The 24,339-nt window shown below is 36.6% G+C and overlaps 1 protein-coding gene and 2 long non-coding RNA genes across 3 annotated transcripts; 1 reads left to right on the plus strand and 2 right to left on the minus strand.

The window, feature by feature from the left end:
* Window positions 1–9,551: 9,551 nt before the first annotated feature.
* LOC135207661 (uncharacterized) lies at window positions 9,552–15,752 on the plus strand. The gene is made up of 3 exons (XR_010313025.1): window positions 9,552–9,783; window positions 13,827–13,939; window positions 14,994–15,752. It is a non-coding gene; the product is annotated as an uncharacterized LOC135207661 (long non-coding RNA).
* A 44-nt stretch (window positions 15,753–15,796) lies between these two features.
* On the minus strand, window positions 15,797–16,297 carry LOC135207782 (golgin subfamily A member 6-like protein 2). The gene has a single exon (XM_064239606.1). It carries the CDS (start codon window positions 16,295–16,297, stop codon window positions 15,797–15,799), a length of 501 nt encoding a protein of 166 aa, XP_064095676.1.
* A 42-nt stretch (window positions 16,298–16,339) lies between these two features.
* On the minus strand, window positions 16,340–22,905 carry LOC135207662 (uncharacterized). The gene is made up of 3 exons (XR_010313026.1): window positions 22,842–22,905; window positions 20,238–20,315; window positions 16,340–16,489 (listed from the first exon to the last, which is right to left on the minus strand). It is a non-coding gene; the product is annotated as an uncharacterized LOC135207662 (long non-coding RNA).
* Between the last annotated feature and the right edge of the window lie 1,434 nt (window positions 22,906–24,339).

Below are 24,339 nucleotides of genomic sequence, written 5' to 3' on the forward strand. Positions count from 1 at the left end.
TTGGTTGGTTATTTATTTGATTATGATTCATGGCTACAGGGTGCATATATTTGCATTTTTTGTCGAACTTACATACCTTTTCCTTCTTTTAGGTTTTTACATATTTTTGGATGCAGATCTCTGCAATCATCCCCATATCCATCTAAGTATGCACATTTACCATATATTTCATAGTTTTGACATATCTTAGGATGTTTTTGTAGTAACATCTTTCTCCAAATCTGCAATTCCCTCTTTTCAAAAGGTTGCAGATTTTGTCTTTCTTGTCTATTTTTTCCTCTTTCCCGTCATTGTAGATCTGGGTAGAGCCTCTTCGGGATTTGCTTTTCTGTTGTCATATCGTAATTTATTTCTTCGTAGGTATGCTGCTTTATTGCCTCATATGTAGTATCAATGAGTATCTCTGCATCCATACTTTTTATCTTGTTCTTTGTTTTCCTTATTTTTTTTCTGTCATTTCATTTTTGTTTACTTCTCTCGTTTTCCTCTTCTTCTTCTTCTTCTTCTTCTTCCTCTTCCTCTTCATCCTCAACTATTTGTACATTCAATCTTGATTTAATAACATTGTCTATCCATGATAGACATGTTGAACAAAAAATTCTTGTATCTTTTCTCAATCTTGTATTACCTCAGCACACTGTGGATGGGTCGGAATGTTGCATGCAGCACATTTTCTGATTAGGTTTGTGGATTGAGAGAGAGAGAGAGAGAGAGAGAGAGAGAGAGAGTAAACTTAAGATTAAAAATATCTGATATGCAGTGCTAATATTCTCGACTGGAATATATATATATATATATATATATATATATATATATATATATATATATATATATATATATATATATATATACATACATATATATATCATATATATATATATAAATAAATTTTCTTGGCTGCCTTTCTGTGCGTTGTGTGTGGTATGGGTAAGGATGTGGGTATGGGTATCAGTATGGGTATGGGTATAGATATGGTACGGATAAATGTAGACTCATAAGTATAGAGAAATGCAAATAACTTTGAACACAGCTAAAGCACCCTTTTGAGAAACACCACTAAGTTCCCTTATGGGAGCATTCTATGTAAACGACTGAGAAACATTACCAAGAAAGTTTTTTAAGTTTTTTTCCCTGGTTTATTCAGGGGGAACGGTTCAAAGTTTTTGTAGAGTTTTATTTCATTCCTAAAACTCCAGTTGTTTTTTTTTTTTTTTTTTAGTGGACTTGAAAGCTCTGCGTACTAACTTTCGGCTAGAGACGTTAACTACTTTACCATCTCTCTCTCTCTCTCTCTCTCTCTCTTCTCTCTCTCTCTCTCTCTCTCTCTCCATCCGGTCATTGACTCCATAACAGTCACTACAAATATTATTTTGTTATTCTTTAGAGACCGTAAAAGGAGTGTTTGTTTCGTGCGTTTTTAAGTTTCTTCTTTGTTTTGTTTCTATTTGTTTGTCATTTTTTAGAAGGAAAGTAGGAAAGAATTATAAACAGATCGTCCTAATAAAGAAAAAGTAATTTTTGAGATTCAATTATCCATAAAATCTTTTCAAAGAGACGATTTATGCGTCCATTTGAATTCCCGTCTGCCTTGATTGTAGGAATGCCTGAATAAACCTGTCAGCTAAATTCCACAGAATATATTCCGGAAGGATGGGTGCGGGTCAAAGGCCTTTCCCGAATTTTGTGGTGATCAATATACAAATCCGGGTGCAAATCCGGTAACAGGAATCTCCATTATTGCAAAAATTTTACGTTGTATTTGTTGGCCTTGATAATCACAGTCACATTTTATCGAAGTTGAGACAGACTATAAATTTTAAAAATCTGATGTGATTTTTTTTTTTTATAGAATCTCCGTTTGACTTGTAAATCGTTGGCCAGATATAGTTCAAATCGCTTGTCGATAAGGACATAACCCTAGATTTGTGGCAGTTTTATATATATATATATATATATATATATATATATATATATATATATATATATATGTATATATATATGTATATATATATATATATATATATATATATATATGTATATGTATATATATAGATGTAATATATATATGTATTATACTATATATATGTATTATATATATATGTATATATATATATATATATATATGTATATATATATATATATATATATATATATATATATCAATTCAAGTACAAATGTCCTTTAATATCTAAATTCACTTTACCTCCCAAATTATATATTTTTCATATATGTTACCGAAGGGGAATTTTTTAATTGATAATAATTTCGTCCCCCCATGGGATCGAACCACCGTCCAAGTGGACGGGGACGAAATCAGGACAGTCAGTGACGCTATCCAATCAGCCAACAGAGACGCTATAAGTTCATATCGATTCTGACCTTGACTTCAAATCACCCTCGATCTGGGTGCTTTCGTAATTAGAAATCGATATGAAACCCCGTCTACCATGTTGGCCAATTCGAGCGTTTGACAGCACGTAGCCTTTTGTTATGAATAATTATCACATCGAACCGTGATCCATTTATATATCAATTCAAGCTACAAATGTCCTTTTAATATCTAAATTCACTTTACCTCCCAAATGATATATTTTCATATATGTAACGAAGGGGAATTTTTTAATTGATAATAGAATTTCGTCCCCCCATGGATCGAACCACCGTCCAGTGGACGGGGACGAAATCAGGACAGTCAGTGACGCTATCCAATCAGCAACAGAGACGCTATAAGTTCATATCGATTCTGACCTTGGCTGATTGGATAGCGTCACTGACTGTCCTGATTTCGTCCCCGTCCACTTGGACGGTGGTTCGATCCCATGGGGGGACGAAATTATTATCAATTAAAAAATTCCCCTTCGGTACATATATGAAAATATATCATTTGGGAGGTAAAGTGAATTTAGATATTAAAGGACATTTGTAGCTTGAATTGATATATTAATGGATCACGGTTCGATGTGATAATTATTCATATGTATATATATATATGTATATATATATGTATATATATATATGTATATATATACATATATATATGGGATGGGATTCAAGGGTTGCTCTTATTTTTCAATACTCCATCTCCAGTCCTACTTCCCATGTTTCTGTTTTGCTGTTCAGCCTCTCGAACTATTACTTTCCTAGTGCTACAGTGGGGTTTGCTCCCAGTTCCATCTTTACCCCCTTATACTCCATCTCCTTTATTATCCAGATCTCTTTTTACTTGCTGTCCAACCGCTCCAACTCCCTCTTTTCACTTTCTTTAAACGCTGAATGGCTGATATAATCTATTAAATCTAAATTAAACGCCCTTTCCCTTATGGAGTGGTAGGCTATGGAAAGGTACAGACTACTGGTTTCTCAACAGGTCTATGGGGATGGGGTTGCTACCCCTACACCCTTTCTTGACTTGAGCTGACATCAGCTTACAGGTTGATGGGCAGTAGATCGCGAGTGCTCCAAGGACCTAGAAAAGATGGAGAAAGCGCTGCACCACTCAGCCATGGCGTCCGTTTTAGGTCATTACACCTTTAGAAGGCTGGGAGGGCGGTAGTAGTTGCAGCCAACATGTCGTCGACATTCATTTTGTTGTCGTCATGCCAACAACAAACTTGCCAACATATTTTTTACAGCATCTTCGTTGTATCTCTCTCCATCTCGCACTTTCACTCCTCATCAGTGGTTTATCTGAAAGGATTTTTATTTATCTCTAAAGTTTGTATTCCGTTTACATATTCCTTCGTTTAACTTTCCTTCCACTTCTTTTTCTATTATCATTTTGTATTTCTTTATCTTTACATTCCCCTCTCTCGATTAGCTCCAATAAGACTCACCAGGCGTCAGTGACGCCGATGATCAGTGACATCCTGATCAATAAAGGTCCGAGCATCCTTTTGAGAGGAGATCTATAGGATTCCTCCTCACCTGTTGAGACGCTTCCGTGGTGCCATTTCAGGTTAATTGACCCAACTCCCAGACGCTTATTTAACTGGGTCACTTTGTCTCGAAAGGAGGAGTGATCTCATAGTTTCCTGTTTTGTATCCTCTAGCGTTTATGTATATTTCTGAAGGTTTTGTGTGGTTTTTTCGCCAACGGCCACCCGATTTCTTTATAATTTTTGTTATTTCTTAGTTACTTCCTAAGTTATTTATTCCCCTTACTGTAATATGTCTGCTGGTACGCCTTCTGATTCGTCAAGTGTCCCATATGCCTCTTACACACGCACACACACACACACACACGACTACCCAAAAACCAAAAGAATTACTATTTAGCCCTGTAGTTTAAAGGGTGTGATAGGACCTTAAAAGTGTGTGTGTGTGTGTGTGTGTGTGAGAGAGAGAGAGAGAGAGAGAGAGAGAGAGAGAGAGAGAGAGAGAGACAAAATTCTAAAGAAGAAGTCGTGGAGTTTTAATCGTATCAAGTAACGAAACGTAAATCTGGTATTCACTCGTGACAAAATCTAAATCATCGGACACATAAGTCCGTATAACCACCCTTTGATATTTCCTCTGTCTTTTTTCTCCTTTATGTCTATTTCAATGTTCATTCTACCTATCACAGGCACCAGAGACTGCTTGGAAAAAAAAAGAGAAGAAGGAAAAAACCATTTTCATATCCTTTGAGAACACGAACATCCTTCTTAATGTTTGAGTCCATGAAAAATCCTCGTCTCCTCCGCCTCCTCCCTCCTCCCCAGTCTTTTAGGGGTGGCGAACCGCATCAAAGGAACCCACAATGATTGGGCCACGAGAAACAAGTCCAAATTTGTTTGGGGCCGGGGGGAGGGGTGGGTGGGGGGGACAATTATAGCCCCGCCTTTGACGGCGCCGGTTTCTTTTAAAAGTTCCGAATTGGAGGACGCCTCGAAGTCCCTTGGAAGCCAAGCATCTTCCTAAAGAGGCTTTTGGTTTCGAGAGCTTCAAAGGTGCGGTTTTCCGGAAGAAGGCTTTTTGAGGGGGGTGGGGGGTGGGGGGGGGGGTTGGAGTGGGGGGTGGGGGGGGGATTTTGCGGAGGGGGCGGGGAAGGGGGGAGGGGGGAAGATTTGTGGAGGCGGAAATTGGAGACTGCCTTTGGGCATGACGTGACCGGAAGGAAAAGCCCAAGAAAGGATTTTTATATATTTTATTTTTAAATGGGAATCTTTCGATCCGATGAGTTGACGTAATTAATAGTTGGAATCAATAATGAATTTCACTTTGCTTCAGCGATTTCTTGCGTTAATCTAGACGCTTTTGTCTAGATCGGCATAAGGAATATTTTAGCGCGGATTGGTATAATGGATAAATATCAGAAAACTGGGGAAATTTGCAACTCATAAGTAGCCTAGTTACCACTCGCTAATGAAATTGGTCATTCGACGAATAGGCCTATTTTCTCAAGGTACATTTCGAATACAAACATATAATGAATTTCATTTAATGCCCTACGTGCGACAGAGAGAGAGAGAGAGAGAGAGAGAGAGAGAGAGAGAGAGAGAGAGAGAGAGAGACTCACACCCTCATTACTGTGAGCGAGGACATCATAACTACGTCCACTCATCCATCACGAACTGCTTTTGACTTTCTAGAAACTTCTTGACGGTTATTAAGAAACCCCGACTTCTTTCAATGCCCCCTCTCCTCTTCCTCCTCCTCCTCCTCCTCCTCCTCTTGACGAGATGTTTCGTTGCACTAATTCGTCCTTTGGCAAGTTATACGAGCGTATTTTGCCTCATGGCCCTCGAGGGTTGCGTCATCTGTTTTCGTCAGCCGTTCATAGAGGGCTTTCGCTGGGTTTTATATTGGCAATATTTCGCGAATTACCAGACCTCGAATTATTCGACGAAATATGTGAATATTTTTTTATTTGAGATAATGCAGTAAAAAGGCGTTTGAGTATAAGATTAATATCCGTAGATCTGTATTCATTTTATTGCATTTCCATGTTATTTCGTCAAATGAAGACTTTTGCAACTATAATCATCAGCTTTAAATTCAGAATGCTGCAACCCACAGGAACAAATGTTTTTATCGCATCCTTTTATACACACAGAGAGAGAGAGAGAGAGAGAGAGAGAGAGAGAGAGAGAGAGAGAGAGAGAGAGAGAGAGTTAAACTTAAGATTAAAATATCTGATATGCAGTGCTAATATTCTCGACTGGAATATATATACATATATATATATATATATATATATATATATATATAGATATATATATATATATATATATGTATACATAATATAATTTTCTTGGCTGCCTTTGTGTGTGTGTAGGTATGGGTATGGATGTGGCTATGGGTATCAGTATGGGTATGGGGTATAGATATGGTACGGATAAATGTAGAATCACAAGTATAGAGAAATGCAAATAACTTTGAACACAGCTAAAGCACCCTTTTGAGAAACACCACTAAGTTCCCATATGGGAGCATTCTATGGAAACGACTGAGAAACATTACCAAGAAATTTTTTTCCCTGGTTTATTCAGGGGGAAACGGTTCAAAGTTTTTTGTAGTTTTATTTCATTCCTAAAACTCCAATTTTTTTTTTTTTTTTTGTTTTTTTTTTTTTTTTTTTTTTTTTTTTTTTTTTTTTTTTTTTTTTTTAGTGGACTTGAAAGCTGTGTACTAACTTTCGGCTAGAGACGTTAACTACATTACCATCTCTCTCTCTCTCTCTCTCTCTCTCTCTCTCTCTCTCTCTCTCTCTCAACTTTCCCTCCTCTTTCCATCCGGTCATTGACTCCATAAAAGTCACTACAAATTATTATTTTGTTATTCTTTAGAGACCGTAAAAGGAGTGTTTTGTTTCGTGCGTTTTTAAGTTTCTTCTTTGTTTTTGTTTCTATTTCTTTGTTTTCATTTTTTAGAAGGAAAGTAGGAAAGAATTATAAACAGATCGTCCTAATAAAGAAAATGTTATTTTTGAGATTGAATAATCCATAAAATCTTTTCAAAGATACGATTTATGCGTCCATTTGAATTCCCGTCCGCCTTGATTGTAGGAATGCCTGAATAAACCTGTCAGCTAAATTCCACGGAATATATTCCGGAAGGATGGGTGCGGGTCAAAGGCCTTTCCCGAATTTTGTGGTGATCAATATACAAATCCGGGTAACAGGAATCTCCAGCAATTGCAACATTTTACGTTGCATTTGTTGCCTTGATAATCACAGTCACATTTTATCGAATTTGAGGCAGACTATAAATAAAAAACAAAAAAAAAATCTGATGGGATTTTTTTTTTTTATAGAATCATCCGTTTGACTTGTAAATCGTTGGCCAGAAATAGTTCAAATCGCTTGTCGATAAGGACATAAAACTAGATTTTGTGGCAGTTTTTATATACTATATATATATATATATATATATATATATATATATATATATATATATAATATATATATATATATATATATATATATAGTTTATTTCCATGTCTAGTTCTCATTCGGTTATGTCTATGTCTTGCAAGTTTGGAAACAAATTGGAGTTTTGACAAAATACTTTTTTTTTTCTTTCATTCCCTCAGTGTATTTCTAAGCCACTAACTTCCACCCACGCTCATTGATCAACAGGGCATTTGGTTTTTATTCTATCCCATCGTCGCTTAAAACCAAGTACAAGGGTGTGAAATGATTATATTTGAGTTGAATTGAGTTTATCTGCAGTGGATTTCAAGCTGAATTTTCCGGAGACATTTTCCCATTCATTTGTTTGAGTTTTCTATAAGACTTTTTCGTGTAATAAAATACATAAAGAAATATTTCATCTTACTGTCATTCCAAATTATCGAGTGACATTAGTAGTATAAATTCTCCCAGTGCTTCGTCAATTCATCTATTTCAAATAAAAAAATTCTTTACCTTTCGCCTTTATCTCTGACAATCCAGGACCAACAGCTATATCAAAATAAAAAAAAATCATATTGATAAATTTCTCTCATATCCTTCATTAATGAGAATGAACCGCAACCTTCGTGTTTGTTAGCAGCAGACCCCTCACATTCTCTCATTTCTCCAGCTAGGGAGAGTGAAAACAGTCGTTTTTGTAAACATGTTTTCATCACGCTAATAGAAGAACGACTTGATCCGCTATTCCCTAATCAGATTTGTCTGCGATTTGTGTCTTAATCAACACCGAATCGGAGCGTTCGGTTGCTGAAGAGCCTCTCTCATATTTTCATTTTAAAAACTAATAAAGATGGGAGACTATACATATATATATATATATATATATATATATATATATATATATATATATATATATATAATATATATATATATATATATATATATATATAGTCTTCTACTTTCATTAGGTTTTCCAAATGAAAATACGAAGTATGTTATTCACCATACATACATACATGTATGTTTGTGTGCACGTGTGTTTTTTGTGGGTGGGTTTATGAATATGCATCTATAAATGGTAATTTTTAGCTTAAAACTTGATGAAGTCTCAATGTGAGTACGTTTCCAAGGATTCATTTTTAATGGCCAGGAGTAAAGCAATTGGTATACCTTGAGGCACGATGTGGGGCGGGGCGGGGCGGTGGTGGGGGGAGGAGGGGTTGTAGGACAGGGGGAGAGGTGGGAAGGGGGGGAGGGTTAGTCCCCTTGAGTGTTCCAGGTCCGGTGTCCCTCTCAGAAGTAGTATAACGGCACAGCGATTCAAAATCCTTAACAGTAATTTTAAAGATGGACCTTTCGTAATTGCGTTATATGTTGCTGCATGGATCTCTCTCTTTTTTGGTTTTGATCTACCAACAGCTGTTTGAAGTTGCCCATCCCATCGGCCTTTGCATTGTTTGAAAATTGTGATTGTAGGTAAGTATTCCTTGTCTGGTTTCGAGGAATCTCAGTTGTCTTTCAAGTCAAGATCTTTAGTGCTGATAACAGTAGTGAGTGAGGGACATTCGAAATGTCTTCTGTCTCTAGCAACTTTTTTTTTCCATGACCGTCAGTTGCTAGGCTCTGTTTAGATTACACACCTTGTATATTTGTAGATTACACACCTTGTATATTTGCAGTGGATCATTACCACATTCAGTATCAGTGCCCGGGTGATTTCAATTACATTATGGGAAACGACGGATAACTATCTAATCGGCATTGAAATTTCCTGGGCACTTTCCGTTTTCAATTAAATGAATGCGTTTTGACTTAATCATCACTTACGTATAATTCTCTCTCTCTCTCTCTCTCTGTATGTGCACCCTAGCTGAAACCAAGAGCAGTTGATCAACAGACAGGTACCTATTCTATTGCTCGTGCCGATGAAGGCAAACCGGATTTTCTAGGAATATTGCCTGTAGCGTCCCTGTCTTCACGAGAGAGAGAGAGAGAGAGAGAGAGAGAGAGAGAGAGAGTTTAATTAGTTAACCTTTTAGTACGGTCATTAAATTAACGTAGCACCTTCTTGGAGTGTCACTACCTTTCCAGAGGTCTGTGCGTCGTCTCAGCCAATCAGAACTCGTTTTCACACATTTTGCTTGAAGGAAATTGCGCGAACTCCTGTGATTGGCTGAAGGCTTTGGGAAGGTTTTCAGTTAGACTGAAGAACTGACTTAGAACACACGCATGTGTTAGTCTTATAGCCCTATATATAGACTTTAAATTATGGACTTCACAAGTGCCGTGATTTGCAACTTTATGGCCACCGTGAAATATCTAAATTATCGAAATGAGTGTTGGCCTTATGAGAAACGTTTACTAGAGTAATTGTTTGTGCCCGTCGTGTTTGAATTGAGGAACGTGTGCCAAGAAGGAACATAGAAGTGTTTCGGGTTCAGAGACTAAGGTAATGGTTATGCTAATCAGTGCTTTATTTCCGGCGAATTAATGGTTACGTTTGATGCTAAGAAATTGTCATAAGCGATTTTTTTCTTCTTGGCGAGTTGGTACATGTCTTTAAAATAGGCAGCGGATAAAATCCTGAGTGCTATTTTTTGCTACTTGGACTGGTATAGGGTGCTCTATACCTTACTGTAATTTATCGTGAATTTCGGGCAATCGTGTCAGGACGTTTGGTAATCAGTGATTTGCTTTTGTTTCATTTGAGTGGTCTGAGAATTAGTTTTACTCCTACAATTTTCCTTGGCTCTATAGCATGTATTAGCAAATAGGAGGCCCAGAGAAGTTATAAACTCGCCTACCAGTTAAAACACCAAAAGTCTAACCAGGTCCTAATAAAACGGTTGTGTCTTGGGTTGATAAGGGTCCACATAAAGTACAGTGGTGCTCAAATCTCATGCGACATGATTCTTTTTGTATCGTCCAGATTCTCAGACTCAACGTGATGTTGCCAAGTAGCGTTATATTTTTTCTTTTTTTTTCTAATGGCCATACATGTCGAAAAGTTTGTAAATTCACAGCTAGCCCTATTTTCCTTATGGTTATATAAATATGATCCCTTTTATGCATTGGTATCATTCGTAATCTGTGTGATTTGAACTGATTTTTCTTTTTTTTACGCAGCTTTAAGTTCAAAATGCGGTGTGATAAGGTTAGTTGTGGCCGCCATCAATGAAAGCACACTTTACATGCTCCTCGGAATGGTCAACATAACTACGTCTGCTGCATTGACAGTAGACCTAATAAGCTCACAGTCATAACAACATATTCAACGTAGGAATATGAATTAAAACAAGTTTTCTTTGAATGTTGAAGCTTTCGGCTGTGTTTAAGCTGCCTGTATGTTGCAAAATGTTTTATAGGCCTAAAAAAATAATCAAGCCTTCTGAGATATAATCTGTTATTAATGAATTTATTTGTAGAGATTATCTGTTTTCTTTTTTGACGAATACAACGGGAATATGAATTACAACCAATTTTCTTTGAATGTTGAAGTTTTAGGCTGCGTTTACGCTGCCTATATGTTGCAAAATGAATTATAGGCCTAAAAGAATAATCTAAGCCTTATGAGATATAATGTTACTAAGTTTTTTTATTTGTAGAGATTACCTGTTCTTTGAGAAATATAAGATGATGATTTTGATTATATGGAGAAGATGACTATTAATCGAAATATCAAAAGTATTAATATCAAGGCGTATGGAACACTTGTTTTTCAACTGGTTTAAAATATTATTTTCTTAAAAGTCCTTCTCCTCGCTTTTGGTGTATAATTTATCCTTTCATAAGGTAACTTGAAGAACAAGAATGTGTAGAAATTTTTAATAGAGAGATGTGACTGTTAATTGTCAAGTAAAGAAATCTAACACCTAGGCCTAAGAATAATATCTTGGCTTTGACAAAAGAATAATTGCATGGGCGAATATTTACTTGTATGCCATAATTTTTAAATATGAAGAATCATAGCAATCAATTCTGTATGAAAATCCAAATATTCCTGTACACATAAAATAAGTGTCTTCAAGATAATTTCATTGTCGCTACTCAGTGTAGACCTACTTATGTTACACCGGGTGGTGGTTGTTGCACCGACACAAATGATACGTCACAAACGCTCCGCTCACATGTTGATATTGGTGGGCGCATTCTACTTTTGTATATACATATTTACATATTTTTCAGCATTGAGATGTAAAAGCAATCTAATAGGACTATTTTAAATTTTATGTTGACTTTGGAAGCATTATGAATGTTATGACCATTTGTTTTTCGTTTTTATTTTATTTAACATTTGAACTGATGCTTGATGACGACTTCATTTTGGTCAAATGCTTCAGCGGTGTGTGAACGAAAGTTTTGGAAAATGTTTCGAAGAGTTTTTTCTGAAATTTGCTACACGTGACATTTTCTTACAGTTTTGACATATATGACAGATTTCACTCTTGTGAAACATATTATGGTCCATATTGTATGCAATAATCGCGTTTCCGCATTGAAATAATAGATAAATATGGAGCTTCCTATGTTGCCAGTTAGTGAATTTTGAACGAAATCTTATGGAATCATGTTGCATGAGATTCGAGCATCACTGTACTTGGGGGCTGAATGCCTTGCCGTCTATTAAAAAAATATGTAAATGAACTCCATAATAAACCTTAGTAGTTTGGTTCAAGGGACAATTGGCCACAAAGGTGTCTTAAGATTATTTCATACCCGTAGCTGCTTGTTGCAAGCATCGGTGATCCTGGCAGGGCACGGATACTAAACTGGTGGTGTAGACCAATGTCGAGAAACAAAGTTGGACTTTTTCAGCGTGCGACTATGTATTGTCAGTCAGCTCTCTGTATTAGTTATAGATTGTACGAATATGATCTGTATTTAAGTTAACGTAAACCCTAGAAAACTGTTATACATCCCTCTTACGACCATAGATTGCGCTGTCAATGGCGAAAGAGCTCATAGGTTAGAGTCCGTGGATACGGCTTAATTTTGTTGAATAACTCGCCCATATGCCATCACTGCTTTATACTGTTTTAAGTAAGCCTTAACTGTCGTAGGTTGACACATTAACTTACTGTTTGGGTGGAATTAGTGAATAGTTGGGGTAACAGGTATAACATAAGGTCCTGAAAATTGTTTCGATAGATAAGATAGGCCTTGGCCATTTTGAAATTTTGAGTCCAGCTATGGAAGGTGTTGTTTTGTGAAGGTTAAAGAGGCGAGAACAGTTTTTCAGGGGATAAATAATCAGTTTGAGGTGTTTGCCTCTACTTTCCTTCCTCAAGGACTATACCTGATCTCGTGCTCTGGAATGCTCTGGTATTCAGGGGTGACGAGACACTCGGGTGTTGCTTGTGTACTTATACCTTTCTACCATTATCTGGGTATTGTTTGCAACATCCTATTTCAGTTACCTAATCCATTTCTCTCTGCCTTTCAGTCTTCTTCCATTCAATTTCATTTTGCCTCTTAACTTTCCAGCTCTCCAACTTTCTAAACTCTTAAAATTTACAAGACACTCATTCTCGTTCATTTTCCATTTAAGACTAATCACTTACGAGGAGCTTATGAGTATGTATAAATGTCACTCACTCGTCTTGTTGACCTTTTATAAAATACTTAGGTCGAGAGGACCCACAAAATGGCTTAAAGTATGGTTGAATTTTAGCTAAAGTTTGTTCTCAGTCTCTGTTAAAGGTAATTCAGCAGTGACATTGCTTGGAGCAGCCAGTAAGGAGACTTAATACCAAAGATTTTCTCACCTGATTATCCTTTGCAACTAAATTCATTCCTTTGCGTACCAGAGGGTCTCTCTCTCTCTCTCGGTCTTTAAAGTTTTAAATTTAGCTGAGAACATAAAATGTAAAGCAGTATTGGTAAAATGTGTAACCAAAGGTTATTCCTTTCAGACTGGTAGAAAGGCCGGGAATTCTAAGCCCTCATTCCGCGGTAATGTAGACTTTGGCAGTTGACGTTTTCCTACGTTATTTTACTTACTGAACAAGAATTTAAAGTAATATTTATTCGGACGACTGTAATTAACCCCCAGGGGCCAGTACTAAACACGGCGAAATACATTGGACGCCCCAACCCCTAGTAGATGTCGTATCCGCGGTTACGTTCCTTGCAGTCCGTGCGGAACTATTCTTTAGAATTAACGAAAGGTCGTTCACTTTTTGCATTCCTTGGATATGACTAGTTGCTGCAAGATGTGAAACCAGAAGTTTGGGATCATCAAAGCCCAAGTGTTAAATACTCCTTGTCTTGCGCATGGTGAGCGAAAGAATAACTTGGAAAAACTTTCAAAGAATACGGAGAGAAAGTCGTATCAATAATTGAGAATATAGTTTTTGTACAGTACAAAGGATAACACCCGAGAGCTTAGGTCTTGTGATTTGAATCTAAATGCTCTCAACGTAGTTTATATTGCTTAAAAACTCTGTTCTGACAGTATTAGCAGATGAAACTGATGACCATTGTTTTTTTCAGGGCTACGCTATTCGAAAACTATTTGAATTATTTTGAATTATTCTAGTGTGTAAGAACAGTTTCCTCCCTGTCATCCTGTGATTTTGGGAATTGGTGTAAGTTATGCAAGGAAGGTGAGTAAAGATTGTTGTGGACAGTAATAGTGTTTTGTTAGTCCATAAAATTAATTACCGAAAGGAAAATAAAACTTGTATTTTACCGAAATAGTTAACAGAAAACAATGACAGGAGAAATATTACTACCAATAAGCAGGTCTGGGAACAAGAGTTAAGCTAGGGTTTTAGAAAAAAAAAAATTAGGTTTTACGTCCTACATTCCGTTAAGGTAACCAACCAAGTGCAAAGTTTGATTTCAAAAGGAATTAATTTCTTCAGCAAATGCTCCCTTTTTAGTAAAAGTAAGTTTCCTTCATTTAAAATGAAATATGTTAGTTCCTCGGTAATGTCTGAATAGAGATAACGTGTGTTCTTTCAGAGTCCATTACCTTCGTTACAGCCTCTTTCAATCAATGTTTGTGATTTCTAAATGTACATAGTTATGCTGGAGGTACTCTTATTGTTGCAAGGTGGTGGTATTTTGAAATATTTCAGATTGTTGACTTTGTCGCCATGTATGACAAAACACAAACTTTGATTTAACAGCAAGTGAAGTTTGGTTAGCTTTTATTGGCAGTTTGCCAATTATATTTTTCAAAAATTGAAACCAAGAGGGGGAATAACAGTTGTAACAGTTTTAGTATAGACACGTGAGCCTAGGTTTTGACTATTTGAAACATTTAAGGAAAAATACCCAAGTCAATTTAACTAAACATTGTTATTTATCAGTATTGGGTTTAATGGCCAGTTTATTCTTGACCAGGTTATAAGTTATGCAGTCAGACACTAATATTAATAATAATTTATATGTATTCATGTTTGTGTGATGCAATAATGAAAACTTGTCTGATCTGTAGATTTAAGGATAGTAAATTACTGAATCGAAATGTGTTACCCTGTTTAAGTATTGCTTTAACTAGCTACTAGTATGAAGTCTAGTGATCAGTGAGTTTCTTGTTACACACTTTCAGCGATAAGTACTTACAATAGGTTATAAAAAATCTTGCAAAATTGCAGTCTTAATTCCAGGTAATTCAAGCATTAATGAATACTAGTGAGTAATTCGTTTCAGTTGTGGATTCGTGTGGCAGAAAGTGAAAGTTGTCATTAATGACGACTGATGTTTGGAAAAGTGAAAGACAATCTAAGGGGCGTATACTAAGGACGTCCCTTTATGAGAAAAGTGAAACTAGGCCTACTATGGACGCCCCTTCAGGAGGAAGTGGAAGAACAGACAAAGAAGACGTCCCTTCAGGAGGAAAGTGGAAATACTAAGTATTTCCCTTCAGGAGGAAAGTGGAAATACTAAGTATTTCCCTTCAGGAGGAAAGTGGAAATACTAAGTGTTTCCCTTCAGGAGGAAAGTGGAAATGAGACCTTGGTTAAACATTTGGGTTTCTGCACTCGTATTCCAAAAATTCACCAGATATTAAACTGCTACGCAATTTACCCAAGTGTATAGGAAGAAACTTACATGGGTCTTGCATACTGGTGGAAGTCAGAATGGAATAGGATTATCCTGTATATAGAGAAATGGTTAAAAGGAAATTAAAATATCAATAGTACTTCAGTTATTTATTGAAGGAATAGATGTTATACAATCAATAGGGGCTTAAACTATAAAAAGCTGCCAGATTTAATGGAAAGATGGGATCCGGTATTTCATGCCATTAATATTTTAATCCGCCTGTACCTACCCACGAGTAGCTTCCTCACCCTCCACAATTCTTGTCTCCAGTGCCCGGCGACTCTCCTCTTCTCTCCAGTGCCCGGCGACTCCCCTCTCCTCTCCAGTGCCCGGCGTAACTCCCTCTCCTCTCCAGTGCCCGGCGACTCCCCTCTCCTCTCCAGTGCCCTGCGACTCGCCCTCTCCTCTCAGTGCCCGCCGAACTCCCCTCCTCCTCTCCATTGCCCGGCACATCCCCGCTCCTCTCGCACAGTGCCCGGCGACTCCCCTCCTCCCTTCTCCTTGCCCGCCGGACTCCCCTCGTCCTCTCCATTGCCCGGCGACTGCCACCCTCTTCTCATCCAGTGCCCTGCCGCCGGCGAAACTCCCCCTCTTTCTTCTTCCAGTCCCGGCGACTCCCCCCTCCTCTCCAGTGCCCGGCGCTCCCCTCTCCTCTCCAGTGCCCGGCGACTCCCCTCTCCTCTCCAGTGCCCGGCGACTCCCCTCTCCTCTCCAGTGCCCGGCGCTCCTCCCCTCCTCCTTCTCCAGTTGCCCCTCCCCCGACCTCCCCCTCTCCTCTCCAGTGCCCGGCGACCCCTCCCCCTCCCTCTCCAGTGCCCGGCGACTCCCCTCTCCTCTCCTCTCCAGTGCCCGGCGACTCCCCTCTCCTCTCCAGTGCCCGGCGACCCCTCCCCTCCTTCCTCCTCCATGCCCGGCGACTCCCCTCCTCCTTCCAGTGCCCGCGACCCCTCCCCTCTCCTCTCCAGTGCCCGGCGACTCCCCTCTCCTCTCCTCTCCAGTGCCCGGCGACTCCCCTCTCCTCTCCTCTCCAGTGCCCGGCGACTCCCCTCTCCTCTCCTCTCCAGTGCCCGGCGACTCCCCTCTTCTCTCTAGTGTTCTGTCTGCAAGTTTCCACGGTATTTGTAGTTTCGGAAAAATAGTAATTAACCAAACTAATACACAAATATGATCAATCACGCTCATTCAAGATAAGGATATCCTTAAGCCAAAGAACCTTTCCTTGTCTACGACATGAAGCCTTTCAAGAGCACTTTAGAAACTATATGAAGATTTCATACACAAGAAAAGGGTCTTGACTAGTTATCCCCATTTCAAACTTTAAAAAATTAATGAAATATTTAATCTAAAAAAATTGAAATTTAATTTTAAAAAATTAATGACATTTAACTTTGCAAAAAAATTAATGAAAAATACAAAAAAAATGAACAATGAGGTAGACATAAAATTTTACAAAATTAATTTGATTTAATTTTTTAAAAAAATAATGAAATGACAATTTTACAAAAATGACATCTCGAGAAGTGGAAAAAATTAATTCAAAGATGCCAGAAAGTAAACCCGTAAGACTAAACCACTTCTGAACAATTAACTATTTTGAAATTATATTTCTTAAAAGTGAAAAGGGTAATTTAACACTGCTACAGAATAAAATCTACAGAACTTAACCTCTTCTGAAGGAAAACTTCTGTAGTTCTACCTTCAGACAATGTACACAACTAAGTTACTTACGATAAATTAACACTAATTCCTTATCAAAGAAATTGCTAACTAACATTGCTTGTCTTCTACTTAACTTTCTTTGAACAGTTAATGTCTATGGAAGTACGAATCTTTCTTCCATGCAGCCACAAAGCATGGCAAGCCTGTCAATGGTGTCTGTACCAGATAAAATATACTAACTAAATGGTCTTTCTAATCACCTAATTAAAATTAAAGAATTAGAATATTTAGACGTGCGTTATTTGAAGGAGCAATTTTCTGAAATAAACAAATTCCACATTTCTGATGTTTTCATTCAACCAGGAGAGAGAGAGAGAGAGAGAGAGAGAGAGAGAGAGAGAGAGAGAGAGAGAGAGAGAGAGAGAGTATATACTACATGTCTAATCTGAAATTGAATAAAACAAAAATGATACAAAAATCTGCAGGTGTGTGTCGACGTTGCTTTGACTTTGATCACTGGCAAATGAAGCAAAAATGGCCCGAGTATTTATGTACAATGAACAGCTGCTGAATAACTTTTATATTTCTAACTTGATTGATGACATTGTTTTCTCGAATTAAATTTTACTGGAGTATTACGACTGATGACGGCTAATGCTAGAATTTATTTGCATACGAGCGGCTAACTATATTGGCAAAGCAGGTATATGAAATGAATCTTTCAGTCCCCCCGGGCATAAATTTCATTGTACTGTATATATTTAATAAAAATCTGAATCGGGTTTCTAATTATAATGCACATTAACTAGCGAGCTAACAGTGCTACTAGGTAAAAATAACAGGTTTATGAAATGGTCTCCCGGACATTTCATTTTATATTCAATAAAAATCAAAATTAGATTTCTGATTTTAATACACAATTAGCTAGCTACCAATATTATTAGGTGTGAACACTAAACTAATGATCAGTCAGGCTTGAGGTATTGTCACCTTTTGATGCTGTCAACAAGACTCAACATAGATTACTGGCCATAAACGATCAGAACAGTAATATAAGGCCCAAGAATTCATGGATTTTCGTACATATCAGGGTTACTGGTTATAGCTTCTAGTGAAGAGTTGTAAAGCTGTTATTCAAAGTTAGCTTCCTGTATAAAAAAAAAAAAATCTGAAATCTACTGTCATTCATCAAACTGTTGACATGAATCTAACAAGGGTACCTCTAGAAATCTGCCTACCCTAACGATTTTATTGTAAAAGTACTAACGTAAGGCAAAAGTTTGATGGATCTGCAAACCACTCCCCCCTTCCCCCAAATCCCCACCACTTTGATTAGTCAACCAGGTGATAGTTCAGAAACACAAGTAAAAAGACACCTTGACCTCTCCCACTATGGGACAACCAAGTGAAATTACCACATCTGATCCAGCCAAAATACTTATTTCACGCCTTTATTTTGTAAACAAATATTCGAGTCGCCTACCTCAATATTTATAAGATCAGGATTTTTCTGGGCGATTGTGTTTTTCTAGCAATTTTGTTTCTTCACACCGCTATTAAACTACAGTTAAGACGACAGCACTTGTCAGAGCTAAACAGCCCGTTTAAATGAAAAACCCACTAACCTCTCTCAACACGAACATTGCACGAATACAAAAGTTTTGTAATTAGATCCTTCTTCAAATTACCCTTCCGTGGCGCTTAACTTTGAGGAGACACTGGGTCAAGATGAAAACTGGTAGTGCAACAACATATCTTTAAAAAAAAATGTTTATATCCTAAATGCACAAGAAAAGAACCACAAATATTTAGTCGATAACTGCAGCGCTTTTGTATTGCTTGAATCTACTCAGTTTGACAGAAATGAAAGCCACGCTTCTGGTAATTCTAGAAATAGGGATTCTTACAAATAAACCTGATGAAATACAACGGCCTTTGAATACACACATTTTCAATAAGTTTATGAAAAGGCCTCTGCGTTTCCATCCCAACTTCAACCCCAACCCTAACGATCCTTATGTTAAACGTCAATTAGAATGATTTATGTATTTGTATGACATTCGTTTGAACAAAAAGTAAAGATGGAAGTATATTATGGACTACAAAAGCTTATGAAAACGATAATAATGAATCTTTCATACTATAACCCAACAGCATTTTTAAACACGTCTGTCTGTTTCTCTCCAAAGCCGTAAATAATCCTGATATTGTAATAATAATAATAAAAAAAATTTTGACCCCATCGTACTGTTGAGAAATATTTTTCAATAATAAGCTGAGTTCGAATGTTTTAACCCAAGAATATATCGTTTGGCATTCAAAGACCATTTCAGAACGATTTTAACTACGTATACTGTTAAATGTATGTTTGTTGTCCAAGAGAATGCTCTTGATTTGTGTTTACGTTTTGTTTAAATGTACGTTGTAGCATCCAAAAGAACGCTCCCTATTTGTTTACATTGGATATATGTATTTGAAAATTACGTATTTTCATTACTAAATCTAAAACATTCTTGTATGACGATTGTAGTGTGTGTTTGGTCAAGTAAATTGTGGTTTTGTCGTAAAACGAATGTTGGTTTCCCCTTTGTTGAGATGACGCCTTTGAAAATTGCCCATTCCCTGTTCCTTTTCACCCACACCCTGTGCTGTGTCGTATTTATGCCCTTCCTTTTTCAGAGTTTATTGCTATTTTTATATAAAGACTGTAAATTGTTGTACCAATTTGTCTATGTACCTTTGTCTGTACCATTTCTGTGAATTTTGAGTGAACTGAGATTTGTCAAAAAGAACTGTGGAACCTGTTGGTATCTCCCTGATCTGTTTGAAATTTGAATTGTTTGAGAAGGAGGAATAAAGTCTTGAAGTTCGGTACGAGTTTCCTTCGCTCCCGTGAGAAATTTGAGGATTCGCGGATATGATGTCTCACGTAGACGGGCCAATGGCCCACAATAACCTACATATACCATACGCCCCTATAACAAGCCCTTGCAATTTCAAATGCCTATATATGTCCAGGCTTCTGTAAGGTACTCAAGTCAACCTCATCTAACACTAAGTGGCAACATATCTAGTCAACGGGTACCACGACCTTAAAAGAATTATCTTACAAATCAAAACCTTTATCTAAATTACTAATAAGACATCAACCAGCCCCATAAGTCAATCTCAATCTAAATTAACACTCACCTGAGATGGTTGTTCTGGAATAAGGTGAAAGTTTGGAGGAAATGCGGATGGCAAATTGGACGGTTAGATACGAAGTACCTGTAAGGGGACAGAAAAACACATTGTAAGCGCACATCAGTAATGATTTTATAATAGTAAGTTAGCAACAATAATAACTACTACTTAGCCCTGATCTTAGAACACCCGAGGAAAAAATTGCGTTATGTATAAAATAAAATTTCGAATGTATTATTTCTAATGACCTATAATTCAGTTCAAAAGGTATGACTTACAGCAAGATTTAAAATCCTTGTTACAACATACATCTTGACTGTGTAGTTTTATTTGCATACATGAGGTTATGTTAGTAAGGAATTTTTAACCTCTCGTTTTGCCCGTTATTTTATTTTCTATTGGCAGGTTTTTTTTTATCATTCTGCTTACATAAATAAATCTAAGGCAGTAATTACGTTTCTTACATTATGAAGAGAACTGTCCCATCTTTCTTTCCAAAGCTATTGAATTTTTGCAGATACTTTAGTTTGGGATAAAAGGACGTCACCATTTTTCCTCGCGCTAAAAGAAAACTAGTAAAAATATTAATAGGTAACTAGGCTAAAAACGCCCAATTTTCTCACGTAATCCCTGAAAACTACGTCTCCGAGTAACAACCTGGTTTTAGATATGAAGTTTTTTGCATGGTATGACCAGCAATTTAGAATACCCAAGTTACGATAATGGGAATTAATTTAAGTTAATGAACATTCTGCATATGTTCAAGACAAAATCACGAGGACATAAGTTTTAGACATAGGCCTACACATGGTTACTCAGTCCACCTTCCTATCACCACCATGATTTCCAACACGCGTTATGCACGAATGAATTAAAGTTATGCTTAAATCTTTAACCATGATGCAGTCTTGGAGGGAATGCGAATTTTTTTAACCAATCAAATGTCAAGCATACAAATGTATACTATGTGGGCGTCAAGTAGGCTTACTGTACAGACATAAACCAAAGCTGTTGAAATCCTGTTGGGTGGAATGGAAAGTGACCGTTGTTAAATACAACAGGCCTCATAAGATCAACAGAGGGGACAAAAAATACAGGGAGGTATCTGAACATAAAGCCAGAATGTTGCATAGGTAAATCACCCTAAATGAACTTTTAACCAATAATGAAAAAAAAAATAAATAAAACCAAGTGAAGTACAATTACATTTTAAAAATATTTCACTCAATGTGCAACTTAACAATGCTGTTTTAATGGTTTGGATTCGATAAAATTTAGGCTGTCAATCCTAACACTCGGGCAGGAAGTAAACTTCAAAGTTGCACTTGTAAGTAAAGCAACCTTTAGCAGAACCTCAGTCAAGTGTCACTTATTCCATTCGTTGGATCCTAACCTTAATTTGCATTTGAAATTAAATTTTTCCCCTGACATGTTAATAAAATGGGCATTGCATTTATAATGCTCTAAATTACAAATTTGAACTTCAGTGGTTACTATTTTTTTTTTAATATCGCGTAATTTCACAGAATAAAATTTCTGTTTATAAACCAAACTATTCGCTGACACTTTTACAGTATCAACCAAGACAGTGACTGTGGTAACTAGATACCTAAAAAAAAAAATAAATAAATAAAATAAAATAAAATAAATAAATAAATAAAAATAATTAAAAAAAAACTATTGTAGGGGGAAGTACAAAATATGCTTGAAAGATTCAACATATAAACCCATATGGCCTCCCTCAAATACCTAAATCATATTCTGGCTGATCGGTTGTGGTGGCTGGTACCTACAGCTTTTAATAAACCGGCTAAAGATCGGACTTCTACTGAAAGCACTTTGTTTTAAAATAACCCAAGAACAGCGATTCGTGTGTATGAAGCGGTTAAGCTTACCAAAAAAGAAAAAGAAAAAAAAAAAAAAAAAAAAAAAAAAAAAAAAAAAAAAAAAAACGCAACTTCATGATAGTTGCTAAGTAAGAAAAACATATTTGGGAAGCGTAAAATAAATCTACCCTTCAAAGACACGACTTACGTGCCCCATAACCACAAGGTAATTCACAAATAAACTCGCATAGCTCTGGCATTCACTCCTATCCTTTCACAGACTAGACTATTTCAGAGAGTTGATAAAGTTCTCTTTAAAATTTCCCTATTTCTTACTTAAAAATTAACAGCTAAAACCACCTGCAGCTCACCAATAGGCCTAATACAGGTTCACCACCTCAAATTGAAACCATCAAAAACTATGACAAGAACCAGGATGTGTTGTTGTTAGGCCTAATTAAGGCAGAGACCCTATAATATAAGTCTCCGGTTTAAAGCATTCCTTAAGAAAACTGTCTTAACATAAATCTTCGACCCCAATTTCCTTAAACAACACCAAAATGTTTACAAGAAATGGTTAGTCCATTAAAAAAAGAAAATGTCTTCACAAACCATTTAAAAAAGAAAAACAAAGAATTTCTTCCCTTCGTCACAGAAATATTCCTTTCTTTCCATATTCGTTTCTAACATAGATCATGATCATCAAAAACCTCTAACGTCTTCTTAAGACAAATAATATTCCAAAAAACTAAGAAAATGGCGCTTGAAATGTCATTTTCCTTACCTGAAAAAGCCGGTCATCAGCACGAGCACTAGTTAAAAAATACCTCCTCTTCCCACTGTGTCTGAAACCACTCTGTCTGTAGTCATTAGTCAAGAGTCTGAAGACTTCAATTAGAACTTACCAGAATTTTCTGGTCAATGTATCGTACCACTGCCTCAAAATTATCGTTTTTTTGTTAACGCCATCGTACGAAAGTGTCATATTCCTGTGGTTTATATAGTATCCTTTGCTGCTAAAGCTAAAGCTATAACAGCAATATTGAAAATTAATGGAGAAACTGTTCGCAAAGTAAAGTTTGAGCTGAACAACGTAAATGAACATTGAGAGACATGTTTTTGTCAGCTTAGCTGACGTTCTTCGGTTAATTTTTTCACCATAATTAAATAGATATTTATTCATGTATTGGTTTTCTGAATGAAGTACATGATAAGAAATTGATTTCTATAGATCTGTTTAGTGCTGAATAGTATACGCAGATTTATCCAAATGTAAAATATGTGATTCTTTATTCGTTAATTTTGTATCTGAATTTGAGCATTTTCATTTCATTCGTGTAAATATGTCTTTATTTCCCTTTCTGTTATAGAACAAAGTTGTTTCTCTATGAAATATGTTAAACTTTATATCACCTAATTTAATAAAGAAAACAAAATGGAAAAGTGGATAAGAGAAAACGATATTACATGGGAAACTAAACTGAGATTGAAATGTACAGTCATGGATGCAAATTGAGTGCCATCCTCTGTTACAACCACAACATTTACTTAGGTCTAGTACACATAATCAATCTCATACTAAGGCTGTCTTGGCCTCAGTATCTTAATACTGTACGATCATTGTTTAGATATAGTTTAAGCAGTCCACTGAATTATGATGATATATACCTAGTAGCTAGTGTATTCGTGAAGAATGGTTAACCCATTTTTTCCCTATGGTTTAAGTGCTACCCAGCAACTTAGGTTTTCAATAACAGCATTATATTGAAAAAGACTAATCTGTAGTTTTTATATCATAAGAATGCCATAATCTGTAGTTTTTATATCATCAGAATAAAACGTTTGACATCAGAGATTTGAAGTGGTGTCAAGCCTCTCCAGTGTTTAATAACGATGTAGGCCTACGTACTGCATTTCCTTTGCCTGTAAAGGTTCTGCGCCTTCCACTGTTAGATGAGTTGATCCCTTATCAGTACATATGCTCTATACTACCAGTGAATTAGGCAATTATAATGGAATCACCTCAGAGATACTTTAGAGAACCATTTAAATTCATATTATGGAATCCCCAGATCCCTATATGGAACAACAGGTGGGGCTTTTATTACATTATTTTTTTTATAATTAGAACCTTAAGCTTCGTTCATTGAGAACAAGGCATTAAAAACAGTTTTTTGGTAGGACATTGTGACATGACATTATCATCATTATCTTTTATGGCAGGTTTCGCTTTGTAGTCAACTGTCTCGAGTCTTTTCTCCATTGTTTTCTGGACCTTCTTT

This window comes from Macrobrachium nipponense, chromosome 34 (assembly GCF_015104395.2).
Source record: "Macrobrachium nipponense isolate FS-2020 chromosome 34, ASM1510439v2, whole genome shotgun sequence".
NCBI classification, from domain to species: domain Eukaryota; kingdom Metazoa; phylum Arthropoda; class Malacostraca; order Decapoda; family Palaemonidae; genus Macrobrachium; species Macrobrachium nipponense.